The following is a 12,543-nucleotide window of genomic DNA, read 5'->3' as shown; positions in this document are numbered from 1 at the left end:
CGGCCACTGGGCTGGTGGTTTCTTCTTCTTCGGCTTGCTCGCTTTCTTAGGGCTAATGAAGGATCAAGAAGACGAGGGGTCCTACGGCAAATAAAAAGCAAGATACTGATCCTCGCCCATGTTTTAGCTTATTAAATACATAACTAGTTTGCTCTCCGACATCAAGATTTGTTTGCATGAATTCACCATATGGACATCTTGTTTCCTTAACATCAACGCCCGACTAGATTAATATAATCAGGTTAAAGATCTCATAGAATTTACTTATAAGTCACTAGTAAGATGAAAACAAATGTGAATATCTAATCTCTTGTTTAATAGGAAATAATTTTCCAAATTTCTATGACAATTTTTTTTTCTAAATTTATAAATTAATCATGAAGTTAATTTTAAAAATATTTTATATTAATTTGGATAAATCAAATAGCTAAATGCTTCTTTATTTTCATGATATATCCATTAAAAATTATTAATTTATTTATTGTTTTGTCAATTGAACCAGAGAAATTTATATAAACTAGTATTTTACTGGTGCTTTTTGAATAATCATAAGATATATATGGTTTAATGCGACTTTATTGATATGTAAAAAAAGTTAAAATAGATAAATTAATAAGGATTGAGGGAGGAAAGAATATTGAAAAACGGATAAGGATTGATGTAGTGAGCAAAATGAGGAGAAAAGAATGATATGAAGCAGCAAGAAGAAGCATATGAGAATAAAAAGAAGTTGAAATTATAATAAGTTTTGAATTGAAATTATTTTCTGTGTGAAAAAAAAAGAATATTAATGTAACTAAATTTTGAATTTCATCAAATCAAATTTAAAGTTACTGGTTAAAGATCCAAATTATTGATTAAATAGTAGGATTTATTTATCATACTAACTTTATTTTAACATTTAATAGATTCCATGTCATAAAATTTTATTTTTTTTAACTCCAAAATTATGTTAATTTATTTTTAAAACATTTGTAGTAATGACAATATAGAACAAATATTCTTTTGAAATCTAACTTAATTTCTAAAATTCTCAAAACAACCAAATAATCAAAATCTCAACTTATTTATTGATAGAAATAAGTACTGTTAAAAAAATTTAAATACATAACATCCCAAAAAACTTTATCATTTACTCTACATAAAAAATAAAAAATAAAATTTATAAATTTAAATGAAAGAGGAAAGACATCAAATTGTTGTTCCACTTGGGATTAAAGCATCTTTTATTACGGTGACAATGCCACTTTTGATGAAGTATCCATGGGCCTCCCTTGATGCTTCTTGCACATTTTCAGTATTAATGATCTGCAATAGCAAATCGATAAAAGAACGTGTTAGAATTTTTTAGATTTTATATTTTAAACGGAATCACAAGTCATAATTGTTGAAGGATCAATGAGTTTAACAACACCTTAACGTTCTCTCCCATTCGAACATTCTTATCAATGATAGCTTTTCTAATGTGAGAATTTTTTCCAATTCCGATTGGAAAACTACCTTTCGCGGCTAATAGAATCTTGTCAGCTTCAGTCTGTATATAAAAAAATGATGAATTATATTCACAGACAATGTGTTATGGATTCGTTCATAAGCAAAATGAAAACACAAATGAAATACTAAAAATGTTACTTCTAAGTATCAACTTATCGAACTCTGATCATCAACCATATGTATGTTTTACCTCATAATAATCAGCTCCCATTAGTAAAGTATCTTCTACCACTGCACCTTCCAAAATGCAAGATCGAAGGCCAATTACAGAATGATGAATCTTGCATTTCTACAAATACAAAAGTATATAACGAGTATTATTTAACAAAGTTTGTAGGGAAGAAAAAGTGTTAAAATAAAGAATCTCAAAAGGTGTTACCTGAATCACACATCCCTCGCCGATAACACTATCGGTGACATCAGTATCAAGCATTATAGATGGAGGCAAATATCGAGCTTGAGTATATATTGGATATGAAAGGTCATAAAAACTGCAATTGAAGAACACACACTCTAGTAACTACAATGAAGAAAATTATAAGCAAATAAATCCTCTAATTAACTTAATTTACCTGAAATCAGGAACGGGCTTCTTCGTTATCCCAAGGTTAGCATTGTAAAATGCTTCTATGGTACCAATATCTTCCCAGTAACCATCATATAGATAAGCTTGTACCTTTGATTACAAATTAATCGTAAATTAGCATCTAACAAAGCAGAGTACTTAAACAGTATACTAATAACATCATTAATAGATCAAACAAACAATTAGAAGGGGGAGACATACTCTCAATCCAAGGTTGCAAGCCCCAGGAATTACTTCGCTACCAAAGTCATTTGCTGAAGGGAACTTATCGCGAAGCAACTTAAGCATTATGTCTTTGCTGATAACATAGATGCCCATGCTAGCAATAAAAGGCATCTTCTTTGCTCTTTCTACATCGAGGCCCAAAATAGTAGTATCCACCTGCAATTTGTAAATAATGAAATTACTTAAGATTAAAACCAACTAGTTCTTGATAATTTGTAAATTTAGATGAAATTACTTCACCTGCATTGCCTTCAATTGCTCGCCTTTTGGCTTCTCCGCAAACTCAATGATCCGTCCTTCTTCATTGATTTTCATGAGGCCAAAGGCAGTCGCACGCTTTTCATCCATTGGCAGTGCAGCCACAGTGATGTCGGCGCATGATTCTCTATGTGATTGAATGAATTTCTCATAGTCCATACGATACAAATGATCCCCGGCAAGAATCAAGAATTCCATCACGTTATGCTCCTCAAAAAGCCACAAGTATTGCCTTACAGCATCAGCAGTACCCTGAATATGATATTCAAATACAGTATTGAGCAAGCCAATTATATCTAAACTTGTACGAATTTTGAACAAAATTTCCTTAATATAGACAACAGAATTATGTATTATAATACCTGAAACCAGTTGGGATTCTCGGGGCTTTGTTGGGCAGCAAGAACTTCGACAAATCCTTCATTTTGGTAACCACCCATGGTGCTTCCATAAGCCCGTGCGAGGTGGCGATTTAGCGAAGCTGAATTGAACTGTGTCAAAACATAGATCTTGGAGATGTTGCTGTTCAAGCAGTTGCTAACGGGGATGTCGATGAGCCTGTAGTTGGCACCGAGAGGAACCGCTGGTTTAGCTCTCTTCTTTGTCAGTGGATACAGCCGCGTTCCTGCGCCACCACCTAAAATAATACCCAACACACTCTGTCCACGAAGGGAGACAATAAGTTTAGTTCTAAATGAGTTTTGATTAATCACATGCACCAATCTTGAAATACTGAAAAGAAAAATCCACGAAGGAAAGGAACACCTTCTTTTTCCTCAATCTACTAGTAATTTCAGAAATTTGAAATCAGATAATTCACGAGAAGAAGAAGAAAAAGGGATCGAACCACAGTTCACAAAACAGATCAATTTGTGCATTGAGAACAAAAACAATTCGTAAAAAAAATAAATCGAAAAGCGACTACAAAATCAAGGAAACCCTATCAGATTTCAAGTATTCAAAATTCCAGAACAACAAGTAAAAGGATCAATCGACTCACTCGACTCGCGTCGGGGAAGAGGCAGGTCTGCGAGTTCTTCGAGTCGGTTACAGCCTTGGGGGAGACGACCAAGGGGCTCCTCGTCCTCGCCTCTCTTCTCGTCGCAGCCACCGGCCTCTGGCGGACTAATTTCGCGCCAGAGATACTGTCGGAGAAGGAAAGGCGGCCATTGCGGCCGCCGAGGAAGGTGCGGTCCTCTGCGAAAGGCGAGGGCTTGGAACGAACGGCGAGAACGTTGGGGGAAGAGAACACGACGCCGATCGAGGAAGCCATTGCGGTTTGGCCGATGGATTTCGAAGAAAAAGGATGGAGTATCGAAGGGCCTTCTTCTCTCGAGTTTATATAGATCCGAGAAAAATTATAATTTTTTTATTTATTTCCATCTCTCATATTTATTTTATTTCAGAAAAAATAAAATAAAATAATTTAAAATTAAATTAAAATCCGGTAAATTAGATGATTTGGCATGTTTTGACCATCTATTTAAAGTACTGTTTAGATTCAATATTAAAAATCTATATTGAGTTTTTCTAAATTTTAATTTAAGAAAATTTTTTATTAAAATTTAGTATTAGATTTGATAAATTCAATACCTTAATTATTTTTTTTAAAACTTTTTCAAGATTCATAGTTTCAAATAAATAGATAAATTAATAAGATTCGTTTTTTTTTAAAAAATATTAATTAAAGTTATAAATTTACAAAATACATAGATTAATGAAATTCTTTATTTGTTTTCATAATAGTCAATTAAAGTTGTTTATTTAATTTCGAGAAGTATAATTTGACTTTTCAATTTTAATTGTCAAAATAAAAATTCTAATTATTATTTTTTATTTTTAAAAGGATTATGTTTTAACAGATCAAGTTAATGGAGTTAAATCAAGAATAGCTTAAATTGTTTAGATTAAATATTAAAAATTTAAATTGATTTTTAAAATTTTAATTTAAGAAAAAAACATATTTTTTTATTAAATAATAGTTAATAATTTTTTTTTTACCAAAGTTACTATATCATAATTTTGAGAGTTAAAAAATATATTACCAAATAATTTAAGATATATTATTTCCTTATATAATTTAGTATTATGATATTAGTTAAAGTTGTAATTTATTTCTAATTAAAGTTAATTTAGTAAAATACCTAAATCGAACTCTATTTTAAAATTATCAAATGACACACTCAATATTTTTTTTTTTAACTCTTCATATTTATGTCAATGATTCGGTTAATATTCTTTTTTAAATGCACATATTTTATTAAAATGTCTGATTTATTTTAAAAAATACATTATTTTTGATATATTATATCAAATTAATTTTTAGGCTCATAAATATAATAGAAAAATAAACAAATACATACGATTTAATTTTATATTATTCTGAATTATTTAGGTTTATCAATCAATTTTAACTAAATCGATTGATGGAGCTAAAAAGCATTGATATATTAAAAATATTCATCCTTAAGTTTAGATCAATTTAAAAAAATAAATTTTTAATTTAAAATTATTGTAATTTTGTTTTTTATTGATTTTTTTAATTGTATATTTTTTTCAAAAGCCTAATTGAATTTTTTTTCAGATTGATCTCTAAACCTTCGTCGATAATTTTGTACTTTTTCTTTTCTCATCCCCGTTCTTATATTTTTTTTCTGTATCATTTTCCTTCCTCGCAACCTCATCTATCTTTCACGTTTTTTCTTTCTCTTTGAGAGGAAAATATAAAGTAAAGTTTTTTATTCATTCAATTCGATGTAAAATAGTATATTAATTTTTTAAACATGGATTTAGAATATTAAAAATATATACAAATAATAAGAAGAATTTATTTAATTAAAACATAAACTATATAGATTGCTTATTAATACTAATGTGATCATGCACACGCGTTGCGTGTGTAATATAATAATATATAAATTATTTGGGTCTTTGAAAATTCGAATTGTTTGAATTTTTTAGTGTCACCCTTACAAACAAAAAATTAATTATTTGGGTAAGATTTGTCAGACCCATGTAATAGTGACGCTAGAGAATTCCAGCAACAAATTACTGTAACGAGCTTCCCTATTCAAAAAATTATTTAATTTAATATTATACTTGTCTTAGTAAAAAAACTAAGAAAAATATATTTTTTAACATCGTCGGCCTAAAATATTTATAGAAGCTTCTTTGATTATAGTATTGTCAATTCTAAGATATGAGACTAAATAGAACTATATTTTTTTTATATAAAACAATCAAAGAAAATTAACGATGAAAAAAATTCATAATAATATGCTGTAGCTGAGTGTCGAACTCTAGAGCACTGATTGTTTCGCTTGTGGAGTTACTAATAAACCTTGAAATCATTTTTAGTGTAAATAGAAAAAAGGACATTAACGTAAATACATTTTAGGCTTCACCAAAGTTAGTTAGTAAAGGGGGAAGATTTTTAATAAAATAGTAAGATTAAAAAAAAATCTAAAGAATAATTAAAAATTTAAATGAAAAATCAATTAAATTTTTGTTAAAAGATAATACTTTAGAAAAAAATAATAAATCTAAATTAAAGTCATATATTATAAAAAATAATACATGGATAATTTATAGAATACTATTAATAATGTTTGTTAATATAATGCTATAAAAAATTTAAAATTAAAATCAATAAAATTTTATTTAGGTTTAAAATAATTTAACAATTTTATAAAAAAATTATTATCAAGCTCAAATATAAAATTTTAATTAACCTTTATATAACAAAATAAAAATATAAGGGGGTGTTTGGTTCTTTCCTAGGAATAGGAATCGGAATGGGAATCATTGTATTGTGGAATGGGAATGGGTATGAGCATGGATATCACTCTTAAAAGTAATGTTTGGTTAGTTGTATATCTTCTATCGGAATAAATCAAAGTTTCCTTTTTTATCCTTAAAGGAAAATAAGAGAAAAAATTAGATGTGAGAGAAAGATGAATGTGAGAGAAAAATATGATGAAAGAGAATGATGAGAGAGAAAATATTATGAGAGAGAAAGTGTGATAAGAAAGAATGAAGAGAGAGAAAGTCTGATGAGAGAAAATGAAAAAAGAGAGTGTGATTGGAGAGAGCATGATGAGAGAAAATATGATGTGAGAGAAAGTATGATAGGAGAGGATGAAGAGAGAGAAAATAAAGTGAGAAAAAAATAAGGAGAGAGAGTGTCATGAGAGAGATTGAGGAGAGAGAAAGTATGGTGAGAGAAAAATAGAACAGTGAATATGATGGGAGAGATTGAGGAGAGAAAAAGTATGATGAGAGAGAAAGTGTGTTGAGGAAAAAAAGAGTAAGTGTGATAAGAGAGATTGAGGAGAGAGAAAGTGTGATGAGAGAGAAAGTGTGATGAGGAGAAAAAAAGGAAGAGAGTGTGATGGAAGAGATTGAGGAGAGAGAAAGTATGATGAGAGAGAAAGTGTAATGAGAAAAAAAGAGGAAAGAGAGTGTGATAGGAGAGATTAAGGAGAGAGAAAGTGCGTGATAAAATGATGAGAGAGAAACTATGATGAGAGAGAAAATATAATGAGAGAGAATAAGGAGAGATAAGTGATATGAAAGAAAAAATAAATAAATATATTTTGATATTTGATATTAATGGAGAAAATTTTAGTTTTAAGTTAAGGGTATTTTTGGAATAAGGGAATATTTTGATTGATGAAAATAGGGTAATGGCTCATTGAAGGGGAGTTACATGGGAATGAGTTATTACCCAATTTCAAGGATTTATTCCCTTATTTGTATTCCTATTCCTATAATCCAAACATTAACAATGGGAATCAATGATTCTCATTCCCATTCCCCACTCCTATTACCCTAAACCAAACGCCCCCTAAATTTTATATTTGCCTAGGGCCTCGAAACAGGTTGAGATGGCTAAATATATGTGAACATCTTTTGGGCATAACAAATGTTATCAAAGTCATGCTCCAGACCTGATGACATGTGGGTTGCCCTTGAACGAAGTTGAGAGTGGGCATGGAACAGGTCAAGGTGACTAGATACTCACGGGGAAATCTGGAATAGGTCAGGTTAACAAGATGCCTGCGGTGACCGGATACTCATGGAGAGGTCCAGAGCAGGTCGAGGTGACCGAATGTTCACGGAAAGGCCCCGGACTAGGTCTGGTTGACCAGATGCTTGTGAGGAGGCTCCGCAGCAGGTCAAGGTGATCAGATGCTTGTGGAGAGACCCGAAACAGATCAGGGTGATCAAATGCTTATGGAGAGTCCCGAAGCATGTTATGAGTGACCGGACGCAGATGCTTTCGGGGAGACTCGAAGCGGGTCCAAAGTGACCAGGTGCTCACGGGGCCTAGACCATGAGAGTAATGATGATCCTTCATTTGAGAGGAGGATTGTTGAGATTCAATCAAAGTCCCGCATTAGAAAGATTTAAAAAATATCATGGATTTAAAAGGATGTATAATATCTCTATTAACATGAGACCTTTTGGGTATAGCCGAAGAGCAAAATTGTGAATATTCTTTAGGTAATTTCAATTTGGCCTAATATATTAAATGCGGTGAATTTTGTTTCTCTAGATGTATCAGTTAATTATTTTAGCTAAAACTAACTAATGGACCTAAGAACTAAAAATGACATAAAACTAAATCATATATATTCATCTAGTTCTTTTGATTATTTTTATATCCTTAAATATTAATTTGATATATTTAATAATAATTTTTTTAAACATAAATTGATATTTTTAAAAAAATATACGCATTTAAAAAAATATCCAAATGTAGCAATCTATTGGAACAAATACGAAAAGATAAAATAAGTATCTTAAACATAAATTGATATTTAAAAAAACAAATCTACGCATTTAAAAAAATAATCCAAATGTAGCAATCGATTGTGATAAATATGAAAAAAATAAAATAAGTATTGGATATATAATTTAATAATTTTAAAAATAAAATAAGTGATTTAGATATTTGGGAAAGTTTACTGCACAGTTAAGTAAAAAAGCTATTTAATATTAGATTTGATAACGCAAATATGTTAATTATTGTTTGGTTGACTTTTCTATTGCTAGTAGATTATTGAAATTTTATTTTTAAATCTAGCATTCGAAACTAACCAAGCGAAACTATTGGTTTTCTTGGTCACGTCCGACTAAAGTTAGAATTCCATGAAAGAGTGTTTCCCCATGGTAAAACCTCCTTGGAGAATATAAGCTTTTCATGAAACTGATCCTTAGCCTCCATCCAAGCACGAGCCATCATATTCGTCGCGTCAAAGAGAACCCAAAATAGCAAGCATTGGAAGTAAACTCAAATCCACAATAGTAAGACAAGGAACAAATAATGCTTAGCCTTTAATCTAAGACAAATAAGTGTCCAATGGTAGAAAGACCAAGAAGCGACCAGTTCGAAACACCTCTCCATGCCTGACCATGAGTCATACCTGTCGGTGCAATATCTTTTAGATCAAAGTTAATCTAGTTGATCAAGCCTGAGTCTTGGTTTGAGTTTCAATGTTTGACAATATATTGGATTTAGATGATATGGACAATGCAGGTGTAGTGGTTCATTTGGGGAGATTGTTGATACAATTCCCGCTTGGTCAAGGTTGACCAGTCGAGATGTGAAGGAAAGTCAAGTAGATCAAGGTTGACCGGATACCTGACTGGAAAGTCCTGGCGAGTGAAGTCAGGCAGAAGAAAGTCCTAGTGTGTGAAGCTAGGCAGGAGAAAATCCTAGTGAGTGAAGCTAGGTGAAAATCCTAGTGAGTGAAGCTAGGTGAAAGTCCTAGTGAGTGAAGCTAGGCAGTTTGGAAGTCCTGGTGAGTGAAGTCAGGCAGATGAGAAATCCTAGTGAGTGAAGCTAGGTGAAAGTCCTGGTGAGTAAAGTCAGGCAAGGGAAAATCCAGATGGATCAATGTTGATCGGACATCTGGTGTTGGGAAGTCCAAGTAGGTCAAAGGATTGACTGGATACTTGGCACGAGAAAATCCAGATGGATCAAGGTTGACCAGACATCTGGTGGAAGTCCAAGTAGGTCAAGTGAGTGACCGGATACTTGGCACGAAGAGAAAAAGTCCAAGTGGGTCAAAGGGATTGACCGGGCACTTGGTGAGGGAGTCCTGGCAGGTCAAGGTTGACCGGATGTTAGGCATGATGTACCAACAGGTCATGGATTGACTGGATGTTGGTTTAGGGGACTTGAGACTTGATTTTGGGCAAAAACCAATGTCTGGATCAATCAGCCGATCGATTGGCTGATGCCCAATCGATCGGCCGATCGATTGGGAAGGTCCCCGCGACAAGCCACGAGCGGGCAAGTTACAGAGCGCACAGAACGTCTCTGGATCGATCGGCCGATCGATCCAAAGACCCCAATCGATAGTGGATCGATTGGGGTGGCGCGTTTTTGCATGATAAAGGCTGGATCGATCAGCTGATCGATCCAAGCATTTCCCGCAGAGCACAGAGGCGCTCTGGATCGATCAGCTGATCGATCCAAAGCCTCCTCGATCGATTGGGAGCAATCCAATCGATCGGGATCCGACCGTTGGCGTCGTTTATAACTGCAGGCGTTCGATTCCATCAGCAGAACTTACGGCATTCATCTCCGATCTTCACCAGCGACTCCACAGCTCTCTCTCAAGTTCAGATCGCCAGTTCTTGAAGATTCTTGGAGGTTCTTCCAAGTCAAGAGGCAAATCAAAAGCAAGAAGAGAAGTTAGGGTTAGGGTTTATTGTAAGATTTTGCTTGTATTTCATATTCTTTCCTTTCTTCTTGTATTGAGAGTTTGTAAAGGCTTCTCCGCCTTCGGTAGTTACCGTAGAGGAGTGTGTTTCATAGTGGAGGGTGCGTGAGTGTGTGGATCCTTGGATTAGTCACCTCTTGTGAGGTGGATACCAAGTAAAATCCATTTGTTAGCGTTGTATTTTGTTTCTCTGTATTTTCCGCTACACATCTCTGAAGAAACAAGCAACGAAGAACACGGAGCACGAGCCGAGCTATTCACCCCCCCTCCCCCGCTCTAGCTACATTTTGGTCCCAACAAGTGGTATCAGAACAAGGTCGCTCTTCACCGGAATCATCGCCGGAAGGGGCAAACGTAACAAGAAGAGCTAGAGGGTGAAGAAGTTGGAGCAAATACATCAAAGTCAAAGAATTCAAGAAGCTCAACTTCAAGATGCAATTCCAAGATGGACTTGGATTTGACACACGGGTGCCTCCACCATTCACAATAACAAGCTTCGATTTTTGGAGATCAAGCATCGAAAATTTCTTAATGGTGGAGATAGAGCAATGGTTTGCTCTAATGGAAGGCTTCGAAGCTCCAACTAACTCCAAGGGCAAAGTCCTCAAGAAAAGCAAATGGAGCCAAGAGCAAATCCAAAGATGTGAGGCCAATGATAAAGTGACCAAGCTCTTGGTCAATCTATTGCCTAGCCACATTCTTGGAAAAATTGGAGAGTTCAAGGATGTTAAGGAGCTTTGGAGCAAATTGGCATCAATCCATGAGATCCCCTCCACTGTACCGAATCAAGAGGAATCCAAAGAGGGCGACTCATTGGAGCAAGACCAAGAGGAGGACTCCGAAGTTGAGAGATGCTCAACTTCCGAAGAAGAAGTCCAAGAAGAAGCTTCATCTTCGAGGGAATGCAATGAAGGGAACAAGGAGGGAGCATACTCCTTGTTCCATGTACAGGATGATGAAGCCTCCACCTCTAGGATTGAGGGGGAGGAGTTTTCATTGACACCGGATCAAGAGCAAGAAAAAGCCTCCACATTCGGGTCAAAAGAAGAAGATGATGAAGAAGCTTCTATCTCCACAAGTCAAGCTAACTCAATTGGAGGAGCATCAATGTCGAATCAAGAGGAAGCCTCTTTCTCTGGATCTAAAGGAGAAAGTGTCATCCCTACACATGAAGGTATAAATGTATCAATTAATAATAAAAATCATATCATATGCTTTGAATGTAGGGAACATGGGATTACAAGAGTAAATGCCCTAAATTGGCCAAGAAGAAGGGCCAAGTGGTACCAAAGGGCAAAGAGAAGCCCAAGGAGACCGCTCCCAGAACCAAGAAGAGCAAGGAGCATATTGTGTGCTTCTCTTGCAATCAAAAGGGACATTATCGGAGTCAATGTCCCAAGGGAAAGAAAGCGGTCAAGGCTCAAGGAGGAAGCTCAACTCAAGGGGGAGCCTCCAAGGTAAAAAGGAAGGTAACATTTATTGATTCTACTCCTTTAAATTATGGTAAAAAGCATGATAGTTCTAACTTATATCATTTTAATGCTATTTACCATGAAAATAGGAGGCATGATAAAATTAAAGAAAATCATGTAGCTTATCATGCTAAGACCTCTCAACCTAGGTTTAGAAAGGTAGATAGGAACTTAGGCAAGAACCCTAAGGATTCTAGGTATGTGCATAAGAAGAAGAAAAATCATGATTTTAGTGAAAAATCTATGGTTGAGGGATTATGGAAGGAAAATCAAGTCTTGAGGTCAAGACTTGATAAATTAGAGAAGACCCTTAGAGAAATCAAAAATGAAACACAAGGGTCTAAGGGTAAAAATCTAGGTCTAGGAGTATCAAAGTCATCCAATGGTCATAGAGGTTTGGGATACAAACCTAAGGCTAAGAAGGATGAAATTTCATACCATAGGGTTCCATATAGTTATGGAACAAACCCTAAGTCAAATGGTCAAGTCAAAAATACTAGGAAGGCTATTCCTAAGAGTATTTTTGCAACAAATGTGACTAAGACTTCTAAGAAGTCTAAGAAAGTCACAAACAAGGTTACAAGGGAAGTAATCCCTAGAGTTGACCTAGAAAAAGTGACCAAGACTTCTAAGAAGTCAAACAAGGTCACTAGGAAGACATATAGGGAAGTTATCCCTAGTGAATAGCTAGAGCATCCAAGGAGCACCAATAGGTGTTGGGTTCTTAGGAGCATCTTCTCTACCCCATAGATGGGTTAAAGAGTGTCAACTCTAA

General features: G+C 34.2%; 1 protein-coding gene across 1 annotated transcript; it reads right to left on the bottom strand.

The window, feature by feature from the left end:
* Positions 1 to 1,110: 1,110 nt before the first annotated feature.
* Positions 1,111 to 3,890, bottom strand: LOC122037755 (glucose-1-phosphate adenylyltransferase small subunit, chloroplastic/amyloplastic-like). Its single transcript, XM_042597201.1, has 9 exons — positions 3,564 to 3,890; positions 2,926 to 3,222; positions 2,546 to 2,815; positions 2,282 to 2,461; positions 2,067 to 2,170; positions 1,874 to 1,985; positions 1,685 to 1,783; positions 1,415 to 1,534; positions 1,111 to 1,308 (listed from the first exon to the last, which is right to left on the bottom strand). Exons 1-9 carry the CDS (start codon positions 3,834 to 3,836, stop codon positions 1,192 to 1,194), a joined length of 1,572 nt encoding a protein of 523 aa, XP_042453135.1. The 5' UTR covers positions 3,837 to 3,890; the 3' UTR covers positions 1,111 to 1,191.
* Positions 3,891 to 12,543: the final 8,653 nt, after the last annotated feature.

The sequence above is a fragment of the Zingiber officinale genome, unplaced genomic scaffold (assembly GCF_018446385.1).
Source record: "Zingiber officinale cultivar Zhangliang unplaced genomic scaffold, Zo_v1.1 ctg77, whole genome shotgun sequence".
Lineage (NCBI taxonomy): Eukaryota > Viridiplantae > Streptophyta > Magnoliopsida > Zingiberales > Zingiberaceae > Zingiber > Zingiber officinale.
The sequence above is the reverse complement of the archived record's forward strand: the minus strand, read 5'-3'. Positions and strand labels throughout refer to the sequence as shown.